A 15449-nucleotide genomic window follows, 5' to 3' on the forward strand; every position below is an offset into this window, starting at 1 on the left:
TATATATATATATATATATATATATATATATATATATATATATATATATATATATATATATATATATATATATATATATATATATATATATATATATATATATATATATATATATATATATATATATATATATATATATATATATATATATATAATGTTAAAGGCAATTATAAAAAAAAAAAAGTCTCCTAACAAACCAGTAATAAAACGTGTAATATTATAAAGAGAAAGGCTCATTTTCTAGCCTAAGGTGGTTTGCTTGTCTGGTTTATGTGGTTTAACTGGTCCTCCTGTCCAGCTGACAAGTGCACAAATCTCTTCTAACACCAGCAAAACAGACCCAGCAATTTGAACCACTGATCCATTTTTTGCATGGGAATAAATGTTAACCTGGGTGCTGCCATGATTGTCAAACACCCACAACAGCAAAATCGTGTTATAATCAGTTATAGATTGCTGTTTGAAGCTAGACTTAAAGTGATGTTTCCAAGTAGGCCGATAAGCTAAAATTGGCTCAACCAATGATATCACTTAAAGGGGGGGGGAAACACTCAGTTTCAGTCAGTCTCATGTCAATCTTGAGTACCTATAGAGTAGCATTGCATCCTGCATATCTCCGAAAAGTCTTTATTTTTATTATAATTATAAAAGAAAGATGCGCTGTTCCGAGTCTTTCCGGAAAAAGCTGTGCGGCTGGGGGCGTATCGTGTGGGCGGAGCTAAAGAATGTCGAGCGCGCGCCGCTGTTACTGTGTTGAGTGAGTCTGAAAGCTGCGTCATCCCTAAAAGCAGGGAAAAACTTTATTCAAAATAAAAAATGGCTTTTAATCAGATACAGCCATACATCTATGATCCGGAATCAGACCCAGAGGCTGAAGTTGAACAGGAGCAGCAGCAAAAACGGCTAGAGCAGGACGTCAACTATGTGGTATAAGTTACACTAACTATATAATATGCTTAGCGGCTTGTGTTATTTAGAACACCATGTCAAGCGCGAGTGTTACAATGTGTGTGTGTGTGTGTATGTGTGTGTGTGTGTGTGTGTGTGTGTGTGTGTGTTTACGCGTGGTTTGTGTAGACATGATTTGTAGTAAGCGGACTGGTTTTGCGCGTCAGGCTAGTGTTTACATAGAAAGACATGGAATAGTAGCGCATTTGAATGAAGAACCGCGCTTATTTAGTTCAACATATTTCCCCATTCTTTGTGTATTGTTGTTTGGAGTGCTTTTACAATACACAAACATACACATATAGTGGCCAGCTAAACAAATGTACACACACTATACATCGCATGCTCCATTGATCAATACGTGATCATGTTTGGGCTAACGTTACTTGATGGGCATAGGCAAAAACAGACATTTGAAGCAGTCAAACCTGCGGTTCCAACGTTGGGACCTTTATCGTTGGGACCGCTCCATCCTTCAGTATTAGGCGATCTGAAAATCCGGCGTCGAACTGGGCCTTGTTTATAAAACAATCGGCACCGAATTGCAGGGAACAGACATAAATATTTGCGCAACTCAGTTGTTGATCCGGAAAAGCAAATTCCATCTGTACGAGCCAGCGCTTTGATGGGCGTAGCCTATTGCTTTCACGCGCTCTCTCTCTCGCGCGCGCGCTCTTCCGGTAGAATTGTCCGTACGGCCCATACAAGGAAATTCCGCCCTGTTGACGTCAAGCGGACCCATGATCGAAAAAAACTTTCCGAAACTTATGACTAACAGGAAGTACTAATTTTGGCAAAGAAATACTCCCATTAAACGTCCACCTTAGCTTATGAAACGGTGTCCATGTTTAGCATGGGAATCCAAGTCTTTAACAGTGCCAAAAGATCAGTATGCATGAAACAGCATTTCACCCCCCCTTTAAGGTATATGTGTATATCAGGGTCACTTCCTCTGGGGAGGCAAGGGAGGCAGTGCCCCTTCAAAAGACTGTATGAGAAAATCCATACTACAAAAATAAAAACAAGGCAGATATTAAAATAAGTGACATTAAAAAGTGTATAAATCGCTTGTTGTTCTGATCTAAAGTAACACTGTCCAACAGCGACACCCATGGGTAAAGATAAGCTGAGCCCATTGGGTTTTAACACACCCCTTAAAGCATGCAGTGGGTTTAGTGGGGGTAATTGAGAATGAATGAGGGAAAGTCACATGAGAGGAGGAAATGCCTCCATCCCGCGCTATGATTGGTTATGATTGGTTCATGCGATAACTCCCGCCTCCTGTTTTCGTGTGTATTTCACGTTCGCGAATCAGTCTGAATTAACAAAATGATGCAGTTAATTAATAATTACATTGTTAATGTAAAAATACAAAGTAGAATATTTTATGTAATGTTTAACCAGGAAAATGTGATAACATTAAGTGTAACGGGGACATGAATTTACATTTGATTTATAGTATATAAAAAACCTTAAAGGGATAGTTCACCCAAAAATGAAAATTCTGTCATCATTTACTCACCCTCAAGTTGTTCCAAACCTGTATGAGTTTCTTTGTTCTGCTGAACGCAAAAGAAGATATTTTGAAGAATGTTTGTAACCAAGCAGATAGAGCAACCATTGACTACCATAGTAGGGAAAAAAGTACTATGGTAGTCAATGGTTGCTCTATTTGCTTGGTTACAAACATTCTTCAAAATATCTTCTTTTGTTTTCAGCAGAACAAAGAAACTCATACAGGTTTGGAACAATTTGAGGGTAAGTAAATAATGACAAAATAAATTTTTTTGGGTGAACTATCCCTTTAAGCCTTTGCCTCCTAATTTCAGAACACCACTGCACGCCACTAGTATACATCTATGTATGACACACACCGATATTGATGGCCGTCTCCTGCTTGTCTCCAGTCAGAACCCAGATCTTGATGTCGGCTTTCATGAGCGTTGCTATGGTTTCTGGGACTCCTGCTTGCAAACGGTCTTCTATCGCAGTGGCACCCAGCAGCAGCAAGTTCTGCATGGCAAAGAGATGAAAGAAAACAATTAAAAGAGGAAGATGGGAGAAGAAAAGATAATTCTTTCATTCAAACTTGTAATTTCCCCACATAAAAATTAATTGGACTTTGAATTTAATTGGACATTTATAATATACACACACACACACACTATATTGCCAAACTATCAAAGAAATGTAGAAAAGTAATAGCACACAAATTTTTTTCAAACCTTTCTACTAAATAAAGCCACACAGAGAAGCAAACAGAAATGCAGCAAAAATAGGTTACGCAACAACCTGACACCTCAACATCTTTCACACCTTCTCACTCCATCTGCTCTCATTTTCTCCTTTTCATCCTTTACCATTTCTTATCCAATTCTTTCTATTCTCTCTTTCCTCCATTAAAGTATTTGTATGTGTAATATTTGCGGAGTGTATTTATGTGTGTGTGCAGGGGTAACACAGTAGTGTTGTTGACTCTGGTTTTATAGGGCTCTTGGCAGACCGGTGCAGGTAATTATCCTCACTGTGGTATACCAACCCCTCCTCAGACTACTAATATGGGCCAGAGCCCTGAAAAGCACACAAAACCCAAAAAACTGGATTTTCACATCTCTATATAACAGTGTCTGTGTCCCAGGGCTCAGATCTCTGATCAGTACGTTCGAAGCTTTGCAATACGGTGTAATCCGGCCTGATGGGGAGGCAGTGAGTTTATGGCTTGTAGCAGTTAATGTGAGAACAACAAAGCACAACTTTCTGCACAATTTGAGTTCACAGCTGTGAAAATGTAATGTTACAGTGCCACCTGCTGACCAATCAAAGCCCTTCAGCTGAAGCACACCCATATACAGTCTCAGCATCACAGCATCGATCTGTCCGTCACTTTTTCAAACAATGTATACGCAAAAATTGTAAAATGCCAGCCACATGTTCACTCAAGCACCTTGGGATTTAAGCAAGGTAATCAGATGTCATGATGGGAAGACAATTTCCATCAGTTTTCCATCCACACATCTACTCACACTATGTCATTACTATAGCATCTATAGTACAACCCCAAATCAGAAAAAGTTGGGACAGTATGGAAAACGCAAAAAAAAAAGAAAGAAAGAAGTGATTTCTAAATTTACTTTGACTTGGATTTCATTGCAGACAATATGAACACAAAATATTTCATGTTTTGTCTGGTCAACTTCATGTCATTTGTAAATATGCATCCTTTCCTGTCATTCAGACCTGCAACACATTTCAAAAAAAGTTGGGACAGTAAAGCATTTACCACTTTGTAATGTTGCCATTCCTTTTCACAACACTTAAAAGACGTTTAGGGACTGAAGACACCAAGTGATGAAGTGTTTCAGGTGTAATTTTGTCCCATTCTTCCTGCAAACAAGTCTTAAGGTGGGCAACAGTACGGGGTCTTCGTTGTCGCATTTTGCGCTTCAAAATGCGCCCCACATTCTCTATTGGAGACAGGTCGGGACTGCAGGGAGGCAAGTCAAGTACCCGTACCCTCTTCCTCCGCAGCCAGGACTTTGTAATGTGTGCAGAATGTGGTTTTGCATTGTCTTGTTGAAATATGCATGGACGTCCCTGGAAAAGATGTCTTCTTGAAGGCAGCATATTATGCTCCAAAATCTCTATGTACTTTTCAGCATTAATGGTGACTTCACAGAAGTGCAAGTTACCTTTGCCAAGGGCACTGACACAACCCCATACCATGACAGACCCTGGCTTTTGGACTTGTTGCTGGTAACAGTCTGGATGATCCTTTTCTTCTTTGGTCCGGAGCACACAGCGTCCATTCCTCTCAAAAAATACCTGAAATACTGATTCATCTGACCACAGTACACGTTTCCACTGTGTGATGTTCCATCCCAGATGCCTCCGAGCCCAGAGAAGTCGACAGCGCTTCTGGACACTGTTAACATAGGGCTTCCTTTTGGCACAGTACAGTTTTAACTAGCATTTGTGGATGTAACTACGTATTGTGGTACTTGACAAAGGTTTGCCAAAGTAGTCCTGAGCCCATGTGGTGATATCGCTTATAGATGAATGATGATTCTTGATGCAGTGCCGCCTGAGGGATCGGAGATCACGGTTGTTCAGCTTAGGCTTGCGCCCTTGTCCTTTACGCACTGAAATTCCTCCAGATTCCTTGAATCTTTTAATTATGTTATGCACTGTTGAATGTGAAATATCCAAATCTCTTCCTATCTTTCTTTGAGGAACATTGTTTTTAAACATTTCAATAATTTTCTCACGTATTTGTTGGCAAACTGGCGATCCTCGGCCCATCTTTGCTCCTAAAGGATTAGACCTTTCTTGGATGCTGCTTTTGTACCAAATCATAATTACAATCACCTGTTGACATCACCTGTTTCAAATCACATCATTATTTAACCATTTTACCTCATTACTAGCCCTAAATTGCTCCTGTCCCAACTTTTTTTAAATGTGTTGCAGGTCTGAATGACAGGAAAGGATGCAGATTTACAAATGACATGAACTTGACCAGACAAAACATGAAATATTTTGTGTTCATATTGTCTGCAATGAAATACAAGTCAAAGTAAATTTAGAAATCACTTCTTTTTTTGCGTTTTCCATACTGTCCCAACTTTTTCTGATTTGGGGTTGTAGATATTCACTATAATGTCTCAACAAATGGATCCAAGAGCATCACTTGCAAAAAGACACTGCAGAGACTAATCAGATTTGAAATCAAATCAGAGTGTAGTGTGAACAAAGCCTTAGTAGCAAATAAACAAGACATCCTTTGGCAGTTTTGCTCTGTTCTGTCTAAGAGGTCCAATTTAAGATCTACATCATGTGTAACAAAACGTGGTTCATTTATAGAAAAAAAGTCTGGATTGGTGAGAGTAGAAACACATTATCTCAAAACAACCCCTTGATCAAATACAAAAGCTGTTCTCTAGTGATAAGCATGGCATATGCATTATGTACCTTCTCTATGAGTTCGAAGCATTCCTCGAGTTTCAGTGCCCTGTCCTTTAGCACAGTGCTGACACGATTGTACTCCCTCAACCATTCCTGATACGCCCCCTCCTCAAGGTCCACATAGGCAAAACAAAGTGTCCGCAGCCCTGAACATGCAAACAAATACAAACCAAAGTTAATCCAAAGAGAAGATAAGCTGTTAAACCTTCAAACAAATGACAGGCTTGAGAAACTCATCACCTTCTGTGGCAAACTGCTCCAGGTGGGCCTCAGTTAGATCCTTATACTGTGACGTCTCATTCAGACGCTCAAAAATCACATTGTCCTGTAATACATGCATCTCATCATTACACTGTTATGGCTTGTGCCATATAATCCTATCCATATTGAGTATAAGCTTTATCATCATAAGGAATGATGAATTGTATATGTACTGTAAACACTACCATTCAAAAGTTTGGGGTCAGTAATATTTTTCTTTTATTCTGCAAGGATGCATTAAATTAGTCCAAAGTGACAATAAAAAGACATTTATAATGTTGCAAAATATTCTATTTCTGGAGTAATGGCTGCTAAAAATTCAGCTTTGAACAGAAACTAATTACATTCATTAAATGTATTAAAATATAAAACAGTTATTTTAAATTGTGTTTTACTGTATTTTTGATCAAATAAAGGCAGCCTTGATGAGCTTAAGAGACAAAAACCTTTTAAACTTTACTGTACATTCTGCATCTGCGCTAATTATGTGGTTTATGAAACACTCACCGCTCCCTTGCAATAAAGTCGAAGTTTGCCCGTAGGTGTTCTGACAATCACTGACATCCGTTTGCGATTGCTGCGAAAAAAGAAAAAGAAATATGCACTGAAACACAACGTACAGGGTGTTTGTGATATTGTATGTGTGATGGTGTGAGAGCTCGGCTCACAGCTGTTTCCTACCTGGAAAATTCTAGTACATTAAGAAGCTCATATGTCTGCGCTGTTCCTCTCTGAGAAACAAACAAAAGAAAATGTACACATTAAATACAAAGACATACAAAGAGTATGTTTTGAGTTCTCATTATTAATGGCAAGAAACACAGACTAACCGCCTCTATGATGACTGAATGTGGTGTCCGTGCAGTAAAAACAAAGCCCAGACTCTTGGCACCTTTAACCAGCGCTCCTTCATCTAAAAACATCAGTCAAAAGTCACCAAGGCTGCATTTATTTGATCAAAATATGATTACAATTTAAAAGAACTGATTTCTATTATATTTTAAAAAATGTAATTTATTCTTGTGATGGCAAAGATCAATTTTAGCATCATTACTCCAGTCTTCAGTGTCGCATGATCCTTCAGAAATCATTCTAATATGCTGATTTGCTTTTTAAACGTGTCAATTAAGTCAGAATATTGTGGTACCTGGTGAGGAAGCCTGGTAGATAAGTTGGTCATCTTCTCGCTCGGGAACAACAGTATGACAAACAGCCATCATGGTCAAAAACTCACATATCTGGGGGCATGTGGGCTATAGAAAAGGAGAAAAGGGCAGATTTTAACTATATAAACATACATGATGCACAAGAAACTTCGTTTTAATATCCAAAATATATTAGAGAACAGCTAAAAAGCTCTTACATGGTTCTTCTCAATGTTCTGGATAAGAGCAGGATCATCAAACTCAGTAGAATTATGACTTGTAGAGGGAAGTTGACTGCAAAAAGACAGACAGAAATAAGATGTAATGGACAACATAATTTCATAATGCACATTATCCTCTTAGACCTGCGTAATATTCGCCAGGGTACAGGACAGAGATAGAATCAGCGGTATCTGACCTGAAGTCCTCCATGGATCGATCGCATTCCAGGTCTGGGAAGTGCCTGGAGACAGCGTTATAGATCAGTGGCCACTCACACAAACATAAACAAAAAGTAACGGATCAATGTACCCTAATAGAGCCAGAACGATGCAAAGCACAAAGATAATGCGAGTGTATTGATGCACGAAAGCAAAGGAACACCACAATTACCCGTATGTAATTCCAGCTATCGTGCACTTTTTAAAGTGCATGATGTTGCAGGTGAGAGTGCCCGTCTTATCTGAAAATAGATATTTTACCTGAAAAAGAAAAAAGACAGCGCATGAGACGTATTGTAGACAATGTAGATTAACATATGTAAAAGTTAATAAGCCGAGCTTCTCCTCACTTGGCCTAGTTCTTCATTCAGATTGGAAGTTCGGGCCATAGCTGGAGTGTCTGTCTCTGCATAATACATCTCAACATCCTGTAGATATGCATGAAGAACAAAGCATTTATTCATAACGGTTCAAATTCTTAGGTTTCAGTATGAATCAGTTTGAAAAAAATGCTGTATTTTAACACTGAGTGATGCACTGAAATTTCAGCTAACAAAAGGAAGGCCGAAATCGTTTGTCGAGACATTTAATAAGACGTTTTATCAGTTGATCCCAATATAATTGGTGATATTTAGTAATTACCCAGTTAATAAAGAGAGCCTGTGTGAATCTGACCACTTCTAGAGTGACCAGTAGGCTGATTGGAATCAGGTTGTTATAGAGGATGATGAAGGTCAGCAGATTGTACCAGAAGTTCAGGGAGATGTCACCTGGATAGACAATGACATAAGCTTATTTTATGAACATTAACATATGCAAATTGATCAAAAGTTCAAAACCATTTATTTAGCGCTAGTATGTGCTAATAAGTGAAAATTGTAGAATAAATATTCTAAAAGGGCAAAGTAGGTTTCATTGTGCTAAACAAAATATACCTGCCCGGGAAAGGTACCAGCAAGCCTCATCCGTGTGCTGTTCGTTCCATATGGCGGCCCCAATGGAGCTGACCAGTGCCATGACCAGGAGAATCCCGAACAGAACCAGGATCTGCATGTTTGTCACACGCTCCACATTAGAGCGTTTTAGTGGAGCTTTAGTGGAATTCTGCAGGATGGAAACATTATATTAAAGCTCTATACATTACCGTTCAAAGGTTTGGGGGTCAGTAATTGTTTTTAATGAATTTAATTAATTTTAATTTAATAAATGCAGCCATGGTGAGCATTAGAGTGCTTCATTCAAAAACATTACACACCAGACCAGACACCAGAACTTTGAATGGTAGTGTAGATGCACATTACAATTTACATCTATAATGACTCCATGTTTTAATCTATAAAAAGTATTAAAATAGTGTAGCCTCAGTCATTTTTAGATGATTTCACCATTAAATACATGTACCAAAGATCTGATTATGATTAACCTTTATAAAAAAAATAATTTACAAAAGTACTGTGTCATAGTAACTGACTGCAATACCATAGAACTCTGATATATACCATGGTGCTGAATGACTACCATATTTACGTCCACGGAATTTCCGTAGCATTTTCTTCAAATAATAAAAAAAAATGTATGGTACAAATAATATAAAAAAAAAAAAAAATTCCTTACTCATTTATTATATTCCCAATCACAGTCTACATCTACATATTTTAGTATTATTTATACACCATTGCTGTATTTATTAATATTTTGAATTTGTTTTTATTTGTATCATTTTTATGTACTATTTTTATTAGTTTTTTTAAATATTTTTGTTAAACTAAAACTTAAATAAAATATAAATTAAAGCTTTAGTAATTTTATTACTTTAAATTATTTTATCATTTTATTTCAGTTAATTGCCAAGGCAACGTTCCTAATTTTTGTTTGTTTTTCATCTGATATTTATATTTTATTTTATTTCAATTAACGCAAGTGATTTTAATTTTAGCTAACAACACAGTAACAACACCGGTCCACATCCAGCTTTTCTGAAATCACACTTACCTGCATGAGTTTGGAATCATGTCCAGTGTAGACTACAATTCCCACAACCCACTGCGTGTTCCTGAGCTGGGCGCCTCGTAACAGCACCTGGTCCGGCCCAAGTGGAGCTGGGCTGTAATTCAAGCACATGGTCACTGAATGAAGTGTGTGTATGTGTTATATTTTACATTCACACCATTTCAAATAGTGAGTTAGCGTACTTGAGGTTGTCTAGGCGTAGTGTTCCAGTGAAGTCGTACAAGTGTCTGTTTGGGCCCTCACATTCAAGACGACCAGACAAAGCTATCAGCTCCTCCAGAGACTGAAAACCAGCTGTGAGTGAGAGACCCTGAAACACAAGGAACAAACAACAAATATGTTCAGAGCTCCAGACTAACATTTGAGAGCACTAAGTTCTACAGATGGTGGCACCAGCACCTGATTCGGCAGCGGATTAAGTGTCGATACTAAAAATATTACATGTTTATTTCTTGGAAATGCACATTTGACAGTAAAGCACTGAGCTTGAGTTGAGATGCAGATCAAATTAACTTTTATTAACAACAGTAACGTGCAACAATGTAATTTCACATTTTAGAGAAAAATGTAGATATTCTACTCAAATATATCATTGTTCTTCTATAGTATCATACTGAACTGACCGACAGCTTCAGTAATTTTTAAAAGGAGTTCTCTTTACTCGCTTTCTGTGTATTTCAGTCGCAATTTGAAGAAAATTTTGTTTTTCATGAGACTTTTCCCATTTCATACTTTGGTACAAAAAGTCAAACTTTGACAAAAATGTTTTTCTTGATGATTTGATATTTTATAATAGTGATTTCATAATGTCTAAACATAAACTGAAAAGCATATTAGCGGGTGGAAATGACTAATAAGCCAATATGTGATTCTCTGCCGCCATCTAGTGGTTATAGTGGCATTTCTTTCTTTTTAAATAAAAGAGTTTATTTGCCACCAAGTGTTAGTTTTCCTACACCTTGAAACTATTAGTTTAACAAATGGGGACAATCTTTGAAGGGGGAACAAAAAATGTTTTTGGTCACCACATTAAAAATAACACTTAAATTGGATAATATTTAGAGCTTTGAAGTGCTGGAAAGACTGTGAAGCACTTCAAAGTCCTGTAAATGTGCTTGAATTTCATGGTTGCATGAACCCAGAAATGAATAATGTAAAAACATCCGACTATTTATGCCACAATACCATGGTTACAGTTAGTGTAACTACATCAAATCCATGGTGAATATTGGTGATTTGTGGAATGAAAATGACTTGTTCGTTCATGGCAGAATGTTTCTCTTGGCTTCCATGTCAGCACTGTTTGATCGAATATCTATGGTTTATAACAGAGAATTCTGTGCTGAATTTGAATGTTTCTCATTAAAACTCGCTGCGATGTTATTAATTCTGTGGCAAATTTAAACACTTTCTCACTGGATCTCCCAGCGCCGTGTAGTAACAGGGTCACATGATCGAGATCGGCCCGTGAGTAAACCTGTTCTGAGCTCATGACGCAGTGTCTATTATTCTGCTTTTGCTTTGTTTGCCGTTTAATGTTTCTCATGTACATCAGAAATGGCAGCTTTTACCAATTTCGCACCAGTGTGAAAAGATTGCAAAATGCGACCAATTGGTGACCCCTGATTTTATACTCTTAGAACACATTATACAAAACACTCAAGACTTTTGTAATGTATACCTGTCGGATCTTTAGGTTGGTCTCGCCATCTAAGTTGGATGTTTCAGTATAACACATCGCCTGAGGCTCACTGTGAGAAAAACAGCCGTAGATATAACAAAACAGCTGAACACAAATATAAACACAACACACAAATATTTTCACTGAAACATATTCCCAAAAATCACATGTAATTTATTTTTCACAGCTATAAATCACACGACAGCACAAACACAGCAAGACAAACCCCACGGATACACACACAAATACACTGTGGTGCTGACCTGGAGGACACTATGACCATGTCAGCCGGGAGATGCTGCCCATTGGTCACCTTGACTATGTCTCCCACTGCCACCTAGTGGGCAGGTGCAGCAGTGCAACAGCATGAGGAGGGAGAAAATGAGATTAAGAAATAGACCACAGTGCTTGGAAACATAGAAAGGAGGAGCAACACACAGCTGGATGTACAAAAATCAAGAGAAAGTAAAACAAATAAATTAAAAAAATTGCAGTGAGAGGTGAGCTGAAAAAGAAGGTGTTACCAAAACATAAGTGAAAGCATCATTGACCGAAAGGCGGGAAACACATGAGAAATAGAATAAGAAAAAAAGACGCAGAAAGAGACAAAAAGACAGGGTTACCTGCTTCCATATGATGGTCTGCCATGCTCCGTTACGCAGTACTAGAAAACAATGACATCATCAGAAAAATTATCCTCATGAATATATAAACCTCTCCTCATGATTATAGAAACAATATATACACACACACACACACACACACACACACACACACACACACACACACACACACACACACACACACACACACACACACACACACACACACACACACACACACACACACACACACACACACACACACACACACACACACACACACACACACACACACACACACACACACACACACACACACACACACACACACACACACACACACACACACACACACACACACACACAACTAGAAATGTACTTTATGTTAAGAGGTACAAATATCCTCATAAGGGCATATTTATTTTAAACTTCTAAAAAAAAATGCCATCCCATTGTGTTTTAAGTTAAATATTTAAAATAATTATGAACAATTATGTATGCTAATTCTAAAAAAATTAAATAAAAAAAAGCTTATGAAGTCTAGGGATGCCTAGACTTTATACATTAAAATTCTGACTTTTTTATTCATTATTGTATTATTTTCATTTATTGTATCAGATAAATAGCTGTTAATAAAATGCTATACTATTTTGCATAATTAATTTTCTTTTTTTTTTATTGTTTAAAATGCTCAAGTGAATTTGGCATCACCATATTATAATGTAAAAATCAATAGTCATTTTGAGATCTGCAACATGTTACATTTAATATGATTAAAATAAACTATTAAATTTGTAAGCTAAATTTAAAAATATTTTTTAAACATTTATAATGATTAATATTGTATATAGTAATGGTGTTTTCAGAGCTTAATTTAAAAACCACTTCATATTAGCTACCAGCGAATCCACGTTTGACAGATATAGGTCACTACCATGACTGCAAAAGCACTAAACCCATAACTTAAATAGAGCATTTCAAAATATATAAAATGTTACGTAACAAAGCACTTCCAGCCCTGAAATTTTCTAGGGCATTTTTGTTACTTCAAGTGGCATTTTTGTTTGCAAGTTGTCCTAGTTAATTTTTGACCCTGATACACATATATGATTGTAACACTCAACCTGTTGTCTTCTTCTTGTTCACCGTATTGTCTGCTTTATGTCTTTTCTGTGAGAACACAACACGCGACATATCATCAGCATTATTCACTCAACAATTTCAACTGCATTTCAAAGACAATGCACTTATCCTGTGTTGTCAAAACAAGGTCTGGACAGTTTAACGTCAATGCAGCGCTCTATTCAGCAGAATGCTCACATAATCCTCAATGATCTCCTTGATCCCAGCCACTGTCAGAATAAAGATAAGGGGCACCAGCGTTGTGTAGCGACCCGTCGGTGAGACATCAGGGATTTGCTGCATTTGAAAATGTACACAGATAAACATAAAATGAAGTACTTTACTTGGTGGCACAACAATATGCTTTAGGAAAGTCCCATTTAAAATGAAAAAAATTAGGTAGGGAAAACAGAATCCTAATCTGTATGGCTTCACAAGATATGGAATATAGTGTACAAGTTGTGTGTTAACTATTTTTATGCACAGGAGGAACCTTTTCATAGTTCCTAGAATTATTGCTGGAAGTACCCGGGTTTTGGATTTTAGTTCTAGGAACTCCTTTTGGGGGACAAAAAAAGCTCCTGCTTTAGAGTAGGGTCTAACCCAGCACAATAGGAACTACCAGTTACGTAAGTGAACGCTGATTGGCCCGCACACAAAACACCAGCACCTGCCATTTTTAAAAAGCCGTGGAAACACACAGATTATAGCCTATATATTTACTCCAGAAACAAACGAACATGCAAAATGGTAATAAATGGACCTCTCAACCTTTACACTAAAGAGAAAAACGCAACTTTGAGGGGACCAAGTGGAACATGATTATGTATTTCTGCTAAGCTAGCGAAATCAGCCACACGGCAAATGTTAATACTTTTTCAATACGGACTTTTTTTTGTATAACAGTTCTATCTAATAATATTAGACAGGACTGTTAAACAGATCGTAAACTAATGAAGACTAATGAATATGAGATCAGTGTGGTCGGACTGCGTTCTCATCGCTGTCAAAATAAAAAAAAGTCACAACAAAAAGCACGGCTTCCATCACTTCAGAGTTCCTACTGGCGGTGCGAATGCAACCAGGAAAATGGCCCTAGGGGAACCTTTAGTTCTCGGGGGATCCACCCTGGTGGCTTGTTCCTAGAACTAAGTTCCCAGAACTACCTGGTGCGAAAGACTCTGTAGTTACGTTTTTTTAGAGTTTAAAAGGGCTAGTCATCTTCTATTATTAGTAAATTATCAAAATGTCAAACAGATTTGGAACGACACTAGGGTATGTAAATTAGTACATTTTAACTTTTGGATAAACTATCCCTTTAAACATCAAAAAAGAATTAAGTTAGCTTAAGACTTCTAAACTAAGGCTGAATTCATCGTAGAAGTTTAACATTTCAGAAAAGTGTTAGCCAGCATATTTGAGGTATATAAAGCACTACAATGAGTAAACAGCAGGACACAATGAAGAAACCTTTTAGCTATTTAGCTTCTTTTCTCCCTCTTTTTCATGCAATACTGGCCTATCTATTTGGATTGTGTGACAGCGGTTATTGAGAGTGGATAGTGACTCAAAGTGGATGAGAGTAAAATAGTGGACCACTTCCAAAAATGGACATAATACACAAATGGATATGTTGGCAAATGACCGAAAAATCCCATGGTCAGCATAAGCAGTATGGCTCCTCGGATGAATATCCCCCTTGAAAGTGATCAACATGAGCAACACATTTTGTACTTTGAGGTGCTCAAAACAAAGCAGATGTAGTCCATACAGTTGTCAGACCATCCCAAGTGTCATACCTGCATAAGAGCAATGAAGAGGAAGAAGGCATTAGCCGCCCGCCTGATCTGTTCGTACAAGAACCGTGGCAGGAAGGTAAGGATCCCGTATTTAGCCGTGCTAGAGGGAAAAAAGGGAAAATTGATGAGTTTAAAAGCAATCTATCAGCTTTAAACTATTTAAAAAACCTATATATACACACAACCAAGGCCATAAGAGCACTAATTTAGGATTAGCTCCACAACGACTTCAATGAAAAAAAGCATTCGTAAGTGTTTTGAAAGCCAGCATCCATTTGCTTTCACAAACACCTGACAGGTCATTGCTCACTGCATTAAATTTAGATGAATAATCCCAAAATAAGTGTTTGGGCTGTTAGGATGGATGTTTCTCGGCGTGTCTGTCAATTATCTGTATTGATCGAACCCCTAAGTAGCTCTTGAATATCTGATTGCAGCGGCAAATGTTTTACAGTCATTAAAATAGCTGTTAGGATCCC

At 37.5% G+C, this 15449-nt stretch overlaps 1 protein-coding gene across 14 annotated transcripts in view; it reads right to left on the minus strand.

The window, feature by feature from the left end:
* atp8a2 (ATPase phospholipid transporting 8A2) overlaps positions 1-15449 on the minus strand; it is a 69138-nt gene that overhangs the window by 32983 nt on the left and 20706 nt on the right. For all 14 annotated transcript variants that reach the window (XR_013815700.1, XR_013815701.1, XR_013815702.1 and 11 more), the window contains 21 exons: positions 14971-15070; positions 13370-13468; positions 13174-13219; positions 12071-12111; positions 11711-11784; positions 11448-11517; positions 9949-10076; positions 9749-9860; positions 8692-8860; positions 8399-8526; positions 8107-8184; positions 7929-8017; positions 7735-7779; positions 7535-7610; positions 7319-7424; positions 7002-7084; positions 6853-6902; positions 6679-6748; positions 6151-6235; positions 5917-6056; positions 2823-2961 (listed from right to left, as the gene is read on the minus strand). Coding sequence is in view for 7 of the 14 variants with exons in the window: in XM_079806608.1 (XP_079662734.1) it covers positions 2823-2961; positions 5917-6056; positions 6151-6235; positions 6679-6748; positions 6853-6902; positions 7002-7084; positions 7319-7424; positions 7535-7610; positions 7735-7779; positions 7929-8017; positions 8107-8184; positions 8399-8526; positions 8692-8860; positions 9749-9860; positions 9949-10076; positions 11448-11517; positions 11711-11784; positions 12071-12111; positions 13174-13219; positions 13370-13468; positions 14971-15070 (1928 nt within the window). In the remaining 7 variants the exon portion in view is untranslated. The remainder of the gene's footprint in view (positions 1-2822; positions 2962-5916; positions 6057-6150; positions 6236-6678; positions 6749-6852; positions 6903-7001; positions 7085-7318; positions 7425-7534; positions 7611-7734; positions 7780-7928; positions 8018-8106; positions 8185-8398; positions 8527-8691; positions 8861-9748; positions 9861-9948; positions 10077-11447; positions 11518-11710; positions 11785-12070; positions 12112-13173; positions 13220-13369; positions 13469-14970; positions 15071-15449) is intronic.

This window comes from Gobio gobio (genome assembly GCF_949357685.1).
Source record: "Gobio gobio genome assembly, chromosome: 23".
NCBI classification, from domain to species: domain Eukaryota; kingdom Metazoa; phylum Chordata; class Actinopteri; order Cypriniformes; family Gobionidae; genus Gobio; species Gobio gobio.